At 43.8% G+C, this 17,599-nt stretch overlaps 1 protein-coding gene across 1 annotated transcript in view; it reads left to right on the top strand.

Moving 5' to 3' along the window:
* The window catches only part of LOC149351961 (uncharacterized), a 40,578-nt gene that overhangs the window by 10,553 nt on the left and 12,426 nt on the right, over positions 1-17,599 (top strand). The window contains exons 5-7 of the mRNA XM_089581166.1: positions 236-406; positions 1,941-1,973; positions 2,080-2,200. Of these exons, the coding sequence (XP_089437292.1) occupies positions 236-406; positions 1,941-1,973; positions 2,080-2,200 (325 nt within the window). The remainder of the gene's footprint in view (positions 1-235; positions 407-1,940; positions 1,974-2,079; positions 2,201-17,599) is intronic.

The following is a 17,599-nucleotide window of genomic DNA, read 5'->3' as shown; positions in this document are numbered from 1 at the left end:
ATACACCTCTGGCTACTGGAGAAGTTGCTTGAATATGACTTGTGTTCATGGTCATTATGGGGATGACTGTGTTTGAGGTTTGTTCGGGGCAGCAGTGCAGCTTTCACCTTCAGTTGGCTGGTATGCTTGGCTAGCTGGCGACTGTCGACGTGATCAGTGTGCTGAAGCACTTGTGCACTGTGCAGACCTTTTGCAGGCGATGTGTGCAGACATTGTGTGGCATCTTTCTTTGCAGAGGAGGAAGAAGAGGATGACGATGAAGATGACGAAGAGGATGAGGAGGAGGAAGTAGCCGCTACCAAGGCCAAGAAACCTTCCAAGGACAGTGGAAACAAAGCGCAGCAGACTAAGCGCAAAGCAGATGATGGTCCCATAGAACAGACAAGCAAGAAATCCAAGCAAGGAGGTGCACGGGGGACTTCCAGTCGGCCATGATTAGGGTCATGAGTCATCAGGGTCACCGGGTGTGACACATTCACTATTGGCAGTCATACAGCACACATATTCAGTCAGATACCACTCCCCCACTTTTTTACCACTGTGATTGTAGAGATTGGTGTACTATCACTTCCCTTCATTATTCTTGTTTCTCATTAATCTTTCCTGTTTTTAAATAAAAAACTACATTATGTGTAGTGGTACTTGTTCTTTCTCATCTGCTTCCACACTGTAGGTGAAAAAGGCATTAGAATGGTATTTATGACTCTGCCTTTACTGTAAGAAGCATTGCCTTTTGCATTTAAAGTCTGGAAATAGGACCACACTCTAAAAATATTGGGGATTCTTTTTTTTTTTTACTGTTCGTTGTATACTTGCCTTGTATTTTCGTTGCTTGAAAAACCATGTACTGACGACAGGTTTTAGCCACACGTGTTTGTAACTGTGCATAGCTGTTACACCCTGGAAGAGATATTTCGATGTAGGTACCAGTTAAGTGCCTGGTTATTTTTGAAACTGGTGCCACAAATTTGGGTTTAGTGTTGCTAGTGCTAGTGGTGGTTCTGTCTTTTGGCAGCGATTTGAAATTTGGGAACGACTAGTTAATAAGATAAGCAGTATGTAAAGTTCTCCACAGAAGGTAGGCCTCTGAGTTGTCTTCAGGATTACTAAGCTGTTATGGGCGGCTACTGAGCTGGAGGTTCGATCCTGGCTGCATTGGAGGCGAAGGAGGCGAAACACCAGTGTTTCGCAAGCTGTAGGCACCTGTGTGTAGTGCATTGTCGGCACACGAATGAAGCATGAATTAATCTGGAGGTCTGCCCAAGTGTCGCTTCAGGAAGTTAAGCCCCACAATTTACAGTTCAGTTTGTTTTTCTATTAGTTTTTTTAGTAGATGGACAAGTAGTAGATGTCCCAAGCCGGGGGGGTATTAACGATAGCACCTGTTGCATCAATGTCATTATGCCAATTGTACTATGTGCATCACCCTTCGTAACTTCCTAGGACTGGGAGTATGTGTGCAATCCTGCAACTTTTTTTTTTTCTGAATTCAGATTTTGAACACCTCTGACCGTTGCCTAATGTAGTGTATGGCTCTGAATATTTTAACCTCTACAAGCTGTGCATTTCAGGCTTAAAGGCAAACAGTTGGGTAGAAACAGTAATCTCTTTTCGGTTAGTCTTTGTTCTTTTGTGCTAGACTAATCACTCAAAACAGTTTTAGGCTGTAGCATTTGAGTGGGAAATTGCTGAAGCAGGGTGACTCTGGTGATAGTCCATTTTCAATACTGTAATGAAAGAACAAAAAACTTGTAGGACTGCGACTGAAGAAAATTGCCGCTAGAAAGAAGAAATTTGAAAAGGGCAAGCAGACTGGGATGTCTAGTTTTGTAGTGTAAATCATACTGTGCACATTTGGGTCTAGATCAAAGCAATGCAATGCATTTCTGTGCATCACTTTGGAATTTGTTGATGCAAACCTCCAATTCTGCTTTATCTAGATGGCATCCCACGGTCCATCTTCATGGATATAGGTGAGAAAATTGTCAGTTACAAATTGTGAAAGACTGAATGAGCAATAGTCAGGTGCTCTTGCAGCAGCGGGTCTGTACAGGTGGCCACTTTCCATCTTGTTTGCAGATGAATACGACAAGTTGTTCCTGTATGTGGGCAATCTCCCAGAGGGCTGCACAGTTGAGGAAGTGAAGGCCCTGTCCCCCGACATAATCGGTGTGCGGACGAATGTCAAATGCGAAAAATTGTAAGCACTTTGGATAACTTTTTTTTTTTTCATTTTGTCATCACATTTGTCTCGTTCTTGGTTTTTGTTGCTAGCTTGTACAGACAAGATGGAAAGTGGAGGCAACATACTCTCTTACTCATGAATGTTATGCAGGCAGTTGAGATGTGTACTGTGCAGACAGCAAACATTGGCAGGAGAGCATTGCATGAGAAATGGGTCTTAACTGCTTTAACCCAACCCCTGCTTCAAGAAAGGGCCAAATATACCAGGTGTTCCCGGGAAGTCTGCCACTAATTTTTAAAAATGGATTTTTGCGCTGAAGAGATGCATTTTGCGGCATAGTAATATCAGTTTTGGTTGACGGAAAATGGGTAAATTGTGTTATCTAGTTATCTCTTTAACTATTAGACATCTGTAGCTGGCCAATAGCAATAATGCGTGTTTAGAATTTTGGTAATGTGATTAGCCTCGCCGCTGTGGTTCAAGGTTATAGCCATTTCTCTCTCGTTTTGAAAACTGCGCGCCTTGGGTGTGCTTGCAGCGTCGTCCCTCAAACTCCACGAAAGTGCCACATTGCCTTCTCTGACCTGCCTTGGCTGGAGCAGCAAGGAGCGTTGAGCACTGCAGCGCAGGTGGGTAGGACAGAGACTGTCCTGCCATGGGTTTGTGCAGTTTGATGGGACATCGCTGTGTGCGCACCAATTTCAAATTGTGCACGAGGTGGCTAAAGTTTAAGCCACAGTAGCGAGGCTAATTGTGTTTTAACTGAAATGCAGTGGTGATCCGGCTGCACCAGTTTGATAAATTTACATTTCCCTGCTCCTTTCTGCTCCAAAAGTGGCAGATTTGTTCAAAATATTTTACAGAACACAGCGCAACGGATGAAGGTAGGCGGGAAAAGTGCCTTTCCCATCTACTCGCCTGTGCTTCATCCATTGCATGGTGTTTTTTTAAAGTATGTTGCACCAATTAGCTCAACTGTGTTTTATTGCGGTCAAAAATGTGTGCGAACTGCTCCAAAGGAAGCAGCTGCTGGTGAAAAAAAAATCCTTTGGAGCAGTGCGAATTTTTGGGTGGTAATCTACCATTACATTTTTGTGGCTGGCAGCCCGTAGTGTCTGTGGACGGCGGTTAAAGGTGCACTGAAGAGGAATCTGAACTCGTCTTTTTGGCGCGGGAACTCGATCTACACGTTCCGAGCATTCTTAGAAACTTCGACTTGTTATCCTTCCAAATTTGTTATCGAAATGTGTTCATTGCAAAGCTTTTTTTGATCATCCTCAAGAATGCTGGGAGCATAGTTAACTGTACTGAGTCTTAAATATAAACGGTCGGCCGCAACGCGCACGCTCCCACATTTGGGCCAGATAGCCTGCACGTACATTCAGACATTGCTTGAGCAGTGTAATGAGCTGACGCTGTGACATGATGCCCGCCGTTTAGAGAACATGCTTAACTTCGCCCAACTGGGGTTTTTTAATGTGCAGAGAAACCTCAAGGTTGTTTCCGCATTCCTCCCGATAGATTGCCTCCGCAGCCAAGAATTGAACCCACTCTCTTGTGGTGGGTTGCGGAACGCCTTCAGCGTTATATGAATGAGCGCAGAGACCGAAAGGAAACCAAGTGTGCATTTACAATGTTTTAATGGCAAGTGCAGTGCACGTTTAGCTACGCGACGTGAAAATAGTTAGTGGAAATTCCCCTGCCGTTACTCTTGCCAAGCTCATCTTTACGGCAACACTGACGGTGCTGGTGGTGGTGGTGTAAAGCATTTATTTATACTATTTACAAATGAAGTATTGCTTGGACCGTGCCTGAAGGGCCCGGCTCTCACAGTCACTAGGAGGGATCCCTAGTTTGGGACCCCGGTGGCCTCCGCGGTAGCCCGGGCTCTTGTCACCAGGGCTCATTGTTCCTGGAGAGTTGAGCAGCCGAGCAGGGCAACCTCCCAGTCCTCTCGGCTGGGTTGGGGGTGGGGTGGGAAAGCAGGATTGGCAGGGCATGCCCACACCATGTGTCCGCAAACGCTTCCCCACAGTGTGGACACTCTCCTGAAAAGGCCGAATCGAAATGTTTAAGCACTGCCGGGCACAGTAACGTGTTGGTGTAGAGGCGAAGAAGCCAATGCTCCTCCGCTGAGCTGTGTTGTCTACCCCAAGGAAAGACAGTGTGCACGCACAGAGGTAAAACATTTACGCGACCCTAAAATGGGATTGGTGGGTGTCAGTTGAGAATAATTCTAGCGACTTGCTGACCTCAATAATATTGGGCCACGAAAATCCCCATCGAGAGTTCTAGGGTACTGCAAATTGTGCAGCTGCATATTTGTTATAAATATTACCGGCATGTCTTCTGCTTTTCATACCACGTTTTGTGGCACCAAAATGTATAGCGAGTGGGAACTGGCCACGAGATCACCGAAGGAAATTAAATGCTCCGCTGCCACGGCATGTTGCAACTAGTGTGTCTCTGTAAGATGCTTCTTCAAAAAGTGCCTTCGTCCACATAGAAACAGAGAGCCCAAATCGCCATTAGTAGCTTCAATTATTTCATTCGCTTACTTCGTGACCTCTAGAATTTTAAGCCCGAGGATACCTTAATGACCAGGAAGCTCGACTACCGAGCCGGAGAACTATAGGTTGAATGCTGGCTGCGGCGGCCGTGAAACAACGCGAAAGGTGCCTGTGTGCTGTGTGACATGAAGAATCTGATGTGGTCTAAATTTGGAGCCCTCCAATGCGGCATCCATTAATACCCATGTGGCGCTTCCAAGTTAAACGGCACAATTGGCCTTTTTTGTTCAATTGAGGCCTGAATAGCCATTCTGTGGAACAAACAAATTTATTACTACAAGTATGCCCTTTCTGAGAGATATGATTGTGTATTTTCACTAGATTATGCCCAAAACAATCACAACTCGCAGGGCTACTTTTGTGTAGTCTAGAGGCAAGAACGTGACAGCAGTCTTGATCACTGCGACCATCTATTTGCACGATGCACTGAGTAATGAAACCTCCACCATCTAGGTTGAACACAGCTTGCCTTGTTTCTTCTTTTCTTGAGACTGCTTCGTCATGATTGCATTCGTGTGCTAGCAGTGCTGTTTCATACGAATGCTGAGGTAATAATGGAGAAGGTGTGCAATTACTTCTTCCTTGTGATCAGCACATGGTAAAGTCAGCGTGCGTGTATCAATCATCGCGTGTATGGTGTCCCATTACACCGTGTGGCAATCTGCGTATTGAACAAAAAGCCGCTCTGTTTGCATCAGAAGATAAAATATGTTCAAGTTAGGATGAGTAAGACCTTGTCTGGTCTTCACATTTGGGAGAGCTGCTTCAGTAAAAGAGTTATTTTTTACGCTGAAGGCCGATAAGCAAGTACAGCAACTGTTTTTTTTTTTCGCATTTTTTGCACAAAAAACCGGTGACATAGTATAGAATGCAGTCCGTAACTTGCCCTCCGTCCGATTTGGAACGGAAAAAAACTGAAATACACAGCCTAAAACGGCACCGAAAGTGGGGCACGCCGCTCCGCAAGATAATGGACCCTGCCCCGCAGCGCCCCCGCGCCGCTGAGGTTGGCGCATGTACTAGAGGGCGAACAAGATCTGTGCGCGCTCTCCGTCGCAGCGGGCGGTCAGTGTCAACACCTAAATTATTCTTACACCATGACCCCCGCTGTGAAATGGCCAGCTGAAAATCTCTAATTGCAACCAGGCAGCTATCAGTAATAGTAAGAAGTAACTATTAGACTTCAGTTGAACGCTCTACTAGTTAACATGAATCGCCTTTTTTCTGATGTCTGCTAACACTGTTACAGTGTAGACCGCTTATAACATATGTCAACAGGGGCTGCGCAAATCCGCACTATAAGCGACACTGCACTATAACGAAAACATTGTTTCACCTAAAAATACAAGCATTAATTTTTTGTTTGTTTTGCGGAGTAAGTGGTAGCGTGCTTCAGAAGCCCTTGCTGCTGCGCAGAGAAGCGCATTTTCTGTTCTGCGCTGTCACTGAGCAGATTTCAAAACTGCACTACAGCCGGTATTTCGCTTCGCGGGACCAAATATTAAGCAGTATGACTTTACATCGAGTCTATGGGAGGAATGCCAGTGACCAGCAAAAACTGCATTATCCGGTCTCACACTATGCGCGGTTACGTTGTAAATGATCTCCACTGTATTACTGTGCTGTAGGAAGCGTGTCTTTACTTAAAAAAAAAAAAAACCTATTTTTAAAATTTAGTGGCAGCCTTTCCTGAAACACCTGGTATACCAATATCACTGGAAATCCTTTTCTTGTATGAAACACTTGGTAGAAGTTAGGCTTTCCCAGGGGATGCAACTTCTTGGCAACAGTTGTATAAATGGTTTCCTGATTGAAAAAAGTTTGAATGGCTCCACAGAACTGTAGACATTAGTTGGCATTTTTCGTATTTCTGTCTTTGGAAAAATGGAAGTTGTGGTCACTGGGGTGATGCTTCTTTGGCGGTAAAATGCATTGCTGTCCCCAAAAATGTCCCCCTCTGCTGCAAGTCTCCATGTGGAACAGTGTCACTTTTGGATTCTTGACACATCTCTGCATTGCTGTAGTTGTGAATGGCCGTCCATTTTTCTAGTGGCGCTGTCACTGGCCAACAGATCACAACCAAAATGCCGAAGAATAGAGCACCTGCCAGGATCTGGTGCCAAAGAACTAACGAGAAGCAAAATGATGAGTCAGGTTTGGCACTTGCTAAGTTAGTGCTACTCGCCATGATGTGTAAGACTGGTAGGGATTGTGGACTTGCTCTGAATTATCAAAATGATGGGACTTTTACCTTTCAGCGGTGTTGAAACAGTTAATCAAGAACAGCTTTGTGAAGAGGGGGAAAATGATTTCACTTACCTCTGTACAGCTTTCTGTACTACAAGAGATTTCGGAACTATCGGACGGCTTTGTCTGCAGCTGAAAGTTTTTTTTTTTTTTTTTGCATAAAAAAAGTGGTAATACAAGATACTGCGATTTTGTAGTGTGCCTTGTTCTAATGCGAAGGCATTAGGGGGCCCTTGAAAGCGATAACTATACTTAGCCTGCTGCCTTGAGCAGAGGGGCAGTCTGTGCTCAATCTGAACTGCGAAAAAATGTTCCGTAAAATATTTTTGTGACACTGGGCAGTGTTCGGAATGCTGTGCCAATTGCGCTAACCTTCGCCATAGGACATGGCTCAGTGGTTAAGGCACTCGTCTACTGAGCCGGAGTGCCCGGGTTCGAACCCGACCTAGGCGGCTGCGTTTCGATGGAGGCGAAACGCAAAGGCGCCCATGTACTGTACAATGTCTGTGCACATTAAAGATCTCCAGGCGGTTGAAATTGTTCCGAAGACCTCCACTATGGCACCTCTTTCTCTCTGTTCTTTCACTCCCACCTTCCTCCCTTACCTTACGGCACGGTTCGGGTGTCCACCAAGATATGTGAGACAGGTACTGCATCATTTCCTTTCCTCAAAACCAATTTTTTTTTCCCTACACTGCAGCGTCCCTCATGGCATATGTGTATTTGGGATGTTAAACCCCACTGTTAATAATTTGAATTATAGTCTCAGTGTGAGAAAATCATCTGAACAGAGTCTCTTTGTCAGAAACACTTAATACTTTTTGTTCGCAGTAAAGCTCTAATCTCTTTCTGGGTGTGTTGATGCTCGTCCAACTACAGAACACGTGCTTTTAGCTCGGGGAAATTGCATTTAAGTGTTTCTGTGCCACTCGATTCAAACTTCTCCCATGTACTACGAAATAACTGTTATCACTATTTTGAAGGAAATGATGGCGTAGCCTATTCTCTGGGGTCCGCGCCCAAAAAACTGGCGGCTCATTATTATATAGCTTTGAGATCGGCAGGTTGTGGCTACACCTGTTTTTCATTTTCTTTGCCTTTTCTAGCTTATAAGAGCTCTGTTTTCAGTTAAAGCCTCTGTTGTTAGAATAAGGTAATCTGTCGATACAGGTCAACTTCTCAGTCCTCAGTGTGTCCCTTTAATTGAATAGTTTAGGAAGTAGTGAAGCACGTAGTCACACACTTGGCAGGTTGGAGACCATGAGTGGAGGAAAATGGCGCTGTTCTTGAGTCAAAGGCTATGTATATGCGACAACACACTTCGTCGCGAGAGGAACGGCCATATTGGAGTGAAGGAAATTATCTGTACTATACGGCGGGGGTAGGGTGGCTTTGGTGGCTACCATAACGTGAGCACTCCTCTGCAGCATTGTAATGCTGCCAAAGCAAAGTGCCCGTGCTCATCCCGGTATGATTGCTGTGACCCATGCTCCGACTGGTGGTAGCCTGTTTGTTAATTGCAGGTTTCTGTAACCGGTCTCCTTCAGTCAGATGAAGGTGGCAGTTAACATCACGATGCAGGAATTAACAGTCGTGTGACACTTTTCAAGAAATCTCGCTGGCATTATTTCAAGGTTAAATAAAATGCTAAATTTTAACTGAAGAAGACGGAAATGGATATTTCTAAACTTTCTCTCCATTCACAAGTAAAGTTTTGCATCAGCGCTAACGATACAAAGGCTAACTAATTTATCTTTGTTGAGCAGTTGTTAAGTTGGATGCATTGAAAAATATGCATACCTGGCCTGAACGACTGCCTACAACCTCGCACTACTGATTCATATCTGCAGGCAGCGCGTTTTGGTTTTTTAAACATTGTCACCAGTTAGGTGAAACATCCTATATAGTCGCATTTCTGCATTAATTCTCACGGTCGGGCTCCTGCTACAGAGCATGACGAAGCTGCTCCAAATAAATTTTCGCCTGCTACAAAGCTTGCTCCAAAATGCTCTTGGCCATTCCTACCACTGACTGGGGGAAAACTGTTGCATTGAAAGGCCATTAGAGTTGTCTACCCTGCACTAGGTGTGAGAATGTGGCTGATTTGCAGCTTTATTTGCATTTGTAGGTGGCTTTGCCATACAAGTAAGACCTAGCTTAGCTCTAGGATAGCAGCTTAGTGTTACGATAATGATGTTTTACACCCCAGAGTGCCTCTAGTGGCTCAGTGGTTATGGAACTCTGCTGCTGACCCTAAAGACACGGGTTTGATCTTGGCCACGACGGTTGACTTTCGGTGGAGGTGAAATTCTAGATGTCAGTGCACGTTAAACCCCAGTGGTTGAAATTTCCTGAGCCCTTCACTGCGGTGTCCCTCATAGCCTGAGTCGCTTTGGAGCATTAAACCCCCATAAACCGTAGATCCCATAGTATAGTGTACGTGGCTGTGCAACTTGCAGCTAACCTCCTTATAGCTGCTAGATAGCTGCTAGAGCTACGAGAAGTCCTGGAATTTGAGGCTTGCCCATTGTGATTGGATTATGTTTTGTTTGTTTATATATTTATACTAGTACCTGCAGCACCACAAGGGCATTATTGTAGAAGGACATTGTAGAGAAACTTGTACAAAATGCACACAAAAAAAATTGGACCAAAAAGTCTATACAACAACAACAGGCTCACAGATACCGTAGTATGAAATTTCACAACACAGTTGAAGGAAAAGGTACTCTGTCGCATGAAGCGTAGTGCCAGCCTAAAGAAAAAAAAGCTTTACGTGTGTACAAAAATTAGATGACATGGAGGACTGAAGCTCTGAGTGTCCTTGGGAGGCCTATTCCAGTGTGCGGAAGTCTGGAAAAAATTAATTGCATAAGATATCATTGCAGCAGTGCATTTCAAGAACTTTCAGCTCGTGATCAACATGGTTAAAGATGTAGTGGGGAGGCAAAATACTATTAAGTCCTTGTTTATTCCTGCGAGACCAGGGTAAATTGGAAAAAAAAAAATGATTATGGTGGGAAGACTACTCACGTGCTTTGAATGCGAAAGCATTTTTTTTTTCAAATTTTCAATTCCTTTTTATTTTTAGATTTATATTTATGTTTTTCTTTTCCTTTCTGATGACACACAGCTCATTGGCATTCAGTTGTAACGCTTGTACTAGGTTCACCTTTGTTTGTCAAGAAGCAATGCGGTTCTGTGGCCTTTCGGGTTGCATGCTCCCCTTGCAATCTGAAAGTCGAGAGTTCAGTTCCTCGCACCTTCTGAAGGAATTTTATTTTTCTTTGATACCGGGGGGTGTCATCTGGGATTTTTGCGAGAAATGCTGCTGGTCAATGCTGACACCCGGTTTCATTGCGAGGAGCCATATAATGCTGTCTCATATAATCTTTTGACTAATTGGCGGTGTGCTAGCGTTTTCCATACAAGGTTTTATTTAACTCTTTCTCAACCGTGGAGCATTTTTTGTAGGTTTCAGTAGCTTTTTGTAGCAACTATTTCATTTAAAATTTTATGCAATGCACGAAAACAAAGCTAAATAAATCCGCTTTTAGGCATATAAGTTTGAATAACAGACTGTGCTTCACAACAGAAAATTTTATTTGCCAAAAACGAGATATTGCGAAAAATTGAACAAAAATTTTAAAGACACTTGTATCAAAAGATAAAAAAAGTTTACTTTTTTTAAATATGCTGAATGTTTAGTATTCTATTGGCCAATATCTATTAAAAAGTCAAAGTTCTATCTCGAATAGCATTCTTGCAACAAAACAATAATGGGATACCCTATAGTTTGGCACTGGAGCGCGGCCGCCCGTGTTCCAGGCTGGTTTCCATTGTTGCCAGTGTCAGAATTGGACCGTCATGAAAAGGCGGCATCTCCAGACTCGCTGCTGCTCAGTCTGTTGATAAAACCACATTGCAGACAAAGCGGAGTCATGAGATTTGCGATGCTTTGGAGCGCTTCTCACGCATGCTGAGGCTGCCGGACGACTTTGACGCTACTGCCTCTTTGGAGTGAACTCAAAAATGCTGCCCTGCGGGAAAAGAAAATACATCGAGAACAAATTTTGAATTGTCTAACTACAAGCCAGATGGCTCAGTGTGCCCGTAAGCAGTGTTGAAGACTCCGAAGTCGAGCAGTGAACTCATTACTGGCCAGTGAGCGCGGTACTACATCTGTGCAGCGCGTTAAAAAAAAACGCTGCTTCACAGGAAAAAGAAAACTGCATCAAAAAGGAAATATCAGATCTCAGATTACAAGCCAGACGCGCTGCATGCCTGTAAGCAACACAGAAAGTTCTGAAATCTGCGCTCAAGTGATCATTGGCAGGCTAACAGTGCTCAGTGGACGCAGTAAGGAAAGTGCTAACTTAATTCTGTTGCGGAAGTTCTGTTTACTGGAAACAAACCTGGCAGCATGGTTGTGGATGTGTTCCAGGTTTTCCTATATAATAAGAGTTGTCCCATGCCTTGCAGGCGTAGTGCAGTATTGTGGGAACATTTGTTTTCTAGAGCTATTCTTTTACTCTTTTTGAGGCTTTATAAAAATTACATCTGATGAGATTAAAGGGATACTGAACCAAACTTTTGGAGCTGCTCTTTTGCATGTAAACAAGAGCTTGACTGCTAAAATTGATAAATATGACAAGCATTTTAGCGAAAAAGGCGGATAACACGCTTTTTTTCGTGATTCATTGCCGTATCGTTGCACCTGGTGGCCGCCTGTGGAAGCTGCGACTAGACGTCAAAACACCCGCACGCCCACCGTTCCCACAGAAGCACGATTGCCATCGCTACTCGCGGCTTTTCCATGCCTGTCGTCTGCTCACGGCGTACACAGATATGTCAAAATGTTAATCGATGCTGTCTACATACCATAACCATATGCACGCTTACGTCCGCTAAATGCAGGTACTTTTTCCGGACCTTGTGCCATTTCTAGCATTCTCGCTTTTAAAACAGAAGCGCGACGATGTTCAGACTAGTGGCGCCATCCGGTGGTTAGGAGGGGAAGCATTGTTGTCAACAAACCGACACCCCTCTTAGCCTAAGGGGGCAGAGTCGTCACTCTAAATAAAAAATAAAGCAAATTTATTACTCGTAAGTTTTCTTATGTGCAACAGGAGATGAAGCGAAAGACTGGTGGCCCATTTATGGCCAGTGAACGCGCTGAAGAAGCCAGTAACAATGACGCAACCAGTCCAAAGCGACGTTTCATGCATCGCAGGGCGCCGCCATATTTGTCGCCGCGGGAGGGTGCCATGACGTCACGCTTTCCACCTCGCGCCGAGCGGGAGGGCTTGGCGCGCGCTCATGAAACATCGAAAATAAAACCATCCGCCGAAAAATATGCGCAGTGACGACTAGATTTCGGTGTAATCACATTCCGAGAATCTATATTCAGCCTTTTTGTTCAATTTTCAGATTTTGCTTCAGTATCCCTTTAAGCATTCTATATGAATTTAAGGTCAAATGTTCAGTATTTCTGTTCCATGTCTTCTCTGAAAATTATACCCCAGGGTATTTGTAACATTGGACCTTTCTATAGGTAGTCTGTCCAAATTATAGGCTGATCTCGTAGGAAGGTGTGTACAGGGGAACAACATGAGTTGACATCTAGCACGGTTCAGTGACACACCCCAATTTGTGCACCACCCATAAATTGTGTTCAGATCACTCTGTAGGCTGTTGATGTCACAATCCAATATCATTTTGTTCATTCCTGTAGATGGCACAGTCATCTGCATATAATTGTACTTTGCACTCAACATCTCATACAATATTGTGACGAAGACGAAGCTGGCAGTGGCGCGGGGCGGAGCGCCCGCGCTAGGCCAGCGGCCATTAAATCATCTCATAGCCATGGTTCATCACGCCTTATTCTTCGGCTGGCCGCCGCGTAACATTTGGTGGAGGTGCTAACAATATCATTTATAAAAATAAAAAAAGGCTCAAAACAGACTTTCAGGTTTCAATGGCAGATGGTGCGGTTAGCAACATCTTTTCCTGCCTTTGTTATTTCATTAACGAACCACTAATAATAAACAGACTCTTGGGGCATTCCAGAAGTTATGGTGACATGCGTTGATTCAGCCCCGTTGATCAAAACATGGCATCGTTCGCCCAGACAAGTAATTTCCAATCCAATCCGACTGTAACTGAGTGTATGCAGAGACAAGGTAATTTAAGTAATAGCAATGCATGAGGAACTGTGTCGAAGGCTTTCCGGAAATCCTTGGAAATCCTTGAATATATAGTCTACCGGAATCTAAGGCCAGAAGGATAAAAGAGGTCGGGGTAGAATCCCACCAGTTGAGCTATGCATCACAAGCCAGGCCTAAATTCATGTTGAGCATTTGAAAAGAAATTATTGCTTTGAAGGTGTTTCATCACAGTGCTATAAGTAATGTATTCTATTGCTTTGCAGCATACGCATGTGTTTGGTTGTCTGGTTTAACTGTATTTAAAATGACCTTCGACTAAGTTGCTACTTGAAAGACATTTTTTCTGTTTTCTGCGGAAGGCTTTGAACACGTTTTTACACCAAGTTCAAGTTATTTTTAGATGAAGCTTTGTGAGCACATGCGTTCCTGAGATATCTTCAATTATTTGCTTGCGTATAGAGTGTGACAGTGTTTCAGATATTGTGGGTGTGCCAAGTCATTTAATATTTTAATCTGCTACAGAAAATGCAGTGATGGAAATGCAGTTTCATAGTGATGCAGAAAATGCTGTAGAAAATGCAGTTTCATAGTGATGGAGCTAGCACGCAGCTGCAATTTTAGGCATCAGGTTTGAGATTAAAAATGTCGAAGGTTGATAAGCAGTTTGTTGGGCATGCAGCTTGCACTTTATTGCTCTATCTGCCGCTGTAGCTTAGTGGCCATGGCATTCAGCTACTGAGCCCATGGATGCGGGATCAAATCCAGGCTGCGGTGGGCACATTTTGATGGAGGCGAAATGTAAAATTGGCTGTGTGCTGTGCTATGGTGGTGCACGTTGGAGAGTCCCAGGTGATCTAAATTAATCCGGAGCCCTGCACTATAGTGTGTCTCGGAGGCTTTGTGCAGCTTAGGGACATTAAACCCTACATACCACATTTTATTACCCTCAACAAGTCTAGCGTAACACAATGTCTTTACACATTGTGCAGGGGTGTGTAAATCTTGAAATTTTTTAATACGAATAGAATATGAAATAAAAATGCCTTCAAATATCTAATACGTGTTCAGTGTGAGAAACAGATTTCAAAAAAGGTTAGCTGGATATGTTGTTGGCCTTATTTTATTTTTTCAAAGTAGTGCATGATCTGTAACCAAAATAAACAAACCTAGATTGCCGATTAAACAGCATAACAGTATGCAACCTGCCATGCGAAATGAATATCAAAATGAAATCCATGAGTGACAAATGATTGAAACCTAGAAGTAACCGGATGGGTAGGAAAATCTCATTAATTCAAACTCTCAGGGACCAGGAGAAATGTCCCAATTATTCGAAAATCAAGTAATTCCATCTCCCCCTCCAAAAAAAAAACAACAACAGAATATTGGAAATTCAAAACTGCAGTGCAGCGTTGTGAAGAGGCCCCATTACACAAATGGCAAAAACCCCATGATGAGTGCTCAATTTCAGCATGCTGGTAGAATGCTGAAGTTAGTGAGAGCAACACGAACTAGCGTCGAAACAGCGAGACTTTCTAAAAGAAAATAAAGGTCCAGCGACGCACTAGCGGTGTCTGAAAGCGGCGCACAGCTGGATTCGGTTGGCTGTTTAATGTGTGGCTGATAGCCAACTGTCACCATGGGCTCGTGGCGAAGCTCAGAAACTGAAACTACGCTGCCAGGCTAATTTTTTTCTAGCGGCAGGTGTCCTCCTATCGCTATCACGCCTGCCATTACACGCACGTTAGATGTGCGTGGGTTACAGTGCACCATGCAATAGGCGGCATTTTTGTTCGATTGCTTGTCCTTGTCGGTGACACCTCAACTCTGCCCCCTTTCGGGAGCTCCCCATGCGAAATTCCGATAAGTGGGCTTTCCTGTCATGACTTGAAAAAACAAGCTGCTGAGCTCACGCTAGAAGAGTTGTACAGGCAACAGTACAGCTGGAATGAGTGTGGGCGTTGGGTATGTAACACATTATGGAAGGATAAAAAAAGAAAGAAAAACGTGCTTTTGCGTTGCAGTTATTGGTTGGCCATTTTGTTCTCATCACGTGTGGTATGTGGGAAAGCCCACTTGTAGAATTTTGCTCGGGGTCCATGCCGACCATCTTCCATGTGCAACCGGTCCACGCAATAAATGACGGAGAAGACAGCGATAAGGATGCCTTTGTAATGTCGTCTTGACACTTTAAACTCGATCTTCGAATGATTTGCTCAAATGTGGTTTTGGCATGGTCAGATTTATGTAAGTCGACGCGGTTTTCGATTGCTGCTGAATTGTTCGAAATCAATTTCTCGAATTGATTATGAACTGAATAAGAAACATATTTGATTCGTATTTGAAATTTCTAAATTTGCACCCCTAATTCGGCTTCCTTTGCATGAGAAAGAAACTGTGGAAGAAGCATTTTAACCAGTGTAATAAGGACTAGACTGCGGACACCGCTTTTCACTTTTTTTTGCAACTGTCCTCAAGACAGGCAGTTTGCTTTGACTTGCCCTTGCTTATTGCTTGATACCTCGGTAAGATTTTTTACTGAAAAAGAAACACCAGCTGTTTTTGGTGATGCCGTACGAGCTGTGTTCCAGCTACTGTCTTAGTAGCATTTATTTCATGAATACTGCTCTGTGACTGCAGATAGCAAACACGGCAGGTAAGAGCATTTGAGAGATTAAAAAAAGTTTGTATTTATGCGAACATACTGGTTGAGGAGCAAAAATATAATACTGTGTGCAGCTGCCTTATGTGGTAGTTTTGAAGGAGTCTGAAGTTGGAAGTTTGGTGTGGTGCTTGTCCTACATCATTTGTGCAACCACCCATCCAGAATGGCTCATGCTATTTTAATATTGGGTGTGTAACGTTGTGGCAACACATTTTATACAGGCCGTTTGTTTTGTTTTTTGTTCTGTGCAGATTTTTTTTTAAAAAACCTGTCGAAGGCATATTGGTGTGGTTTGTGCAGGTGGATTAGAGCACAGCACAGGCCTCATTCTAAGTCCAGGCACGCAACATTGTCACTCAACTGAGCCCAGGCCCGGCTCACCGAGCTTAGCACTAGGCCTGGCTCATTGCTTCAACTGCTCAACAGGTTAATTGTTTACTGTGTGCAAGTACTCTCCCACTACACAGGTAGAAGTGGACGGCGAAGCACTCTAATTGCAGTAATGCTTAAAAAAAATTGGCATGGTAAATGAAAAAAGAACGTGAGGCAGATTTGCTCACTTGGCGTTTTGAACAGTAATCTCTTCAGTGAACAGACCTGAAGGTAAAGTCAAATAAAAAGTATTTTGTACATGCATAATAAACCACTTGCATTGTTTCTAGATTTCTAATCTGTCATTTTTTACGACCCGCAATGTCAAACGTTGAAGTGGCCTTGCAGCAGTAGCAATGATTTTTTTGTAATCAGCGCAATTTCGCAGGCTGAATTCGTGGCTGAACTGGCCACGTTTTAATGGAGATGAAAAGCAACAGTGGCTGTTTATTGTGTAGTATATGTATTAAAAAACCCGAAGTTGCCTGAACTATTCTCCAGTGGCATTTCTCATAGAGTCGAGACATGTTTTTGGGAGGTGGTCAAAATGTGGTTTCAGGTGTCCATTTGTGAGCGGTAACACAAAACCAAGCAGATGCGGAACGCTTTTTAAGGCGAGAGCCTTCAATGCCTCATACTGTCGTTAGCAGCCGTGTCGGCAGATGTGTCGGCAGATGTGTCCGCGTTTTGACGGGTGTCCACCGAGATATGTGAGGCAGCTACTGCGTACCTTCCTTTCCTCAAATACAATTTTCAGTTTATTACGGCCCCCCTTTCTCTTTCTTCTTTCACTCCCACTGTCTTCCTTCCTGTACGTTGCGGTTCGGGTGTCCACCGAGATGACAGAGAATTACTGTGCCATTTCCTTTCCTCAAAAAGCGTTGCATTCAAAGGGCAAGGCATCAAGCTAAACGGGTGGTGGCGTTCCGTGGACTCCCTGGCAGCGCTACAACACGCTGTCGCGTTCCAATCCTAAAGGCGAAGCTTAAGCGTAATTAATTAGCAGTTAATTAGTATTTAGTCATTCATCAATAATTAGCCATTAGTTAGCAATTTGTCATTACTTCGTCATCAATTATGTGTGACGCCATCTAGTTGTGGCGTCACCAGTGCCACACAGGCAAAGTGGTGCAGAAAACGCTTTCGCCTCTATGCACTTTAGACAGTCAAAGTGCCCCCTGAATTTTTTGGTAGAACGAATGGCGTGTGCTTGCTAATAGCTTAAACAATCCTCACCAGCATTGCTATTTGCTTGAGTAGGTGAATGCACTCGTGCAAATGAGCGATGCGTCGGGCGTTGTAAGAATGCCACAGTAGTGCAGCTCGCTGAATGCTTTACAACTGAGAGAGTGGACTTTTGTTGCTATGTTAACGACTGAAAAATTCAATT

This window comes from Amblyomma mixtum, chromosome 3 (assembly GCF_055824585.1).
Source record: "Amblyomma mixtum isolate Tamu chromosome 3, ASM5582458v1, whole genome shotgun sequence".
In the NCBI taxonomy this organism is placed as follows: Eukaryota; Metazoa; Arthropoda; class Arachnida; order Ixodida; family Ixodidae; genus Amblyomma; species Amblyomma mixtum.
Note: the sequence above shows the minus strand (reverse complement) of the source record. Positions and strands in the feature narration are given on the sequence as shown.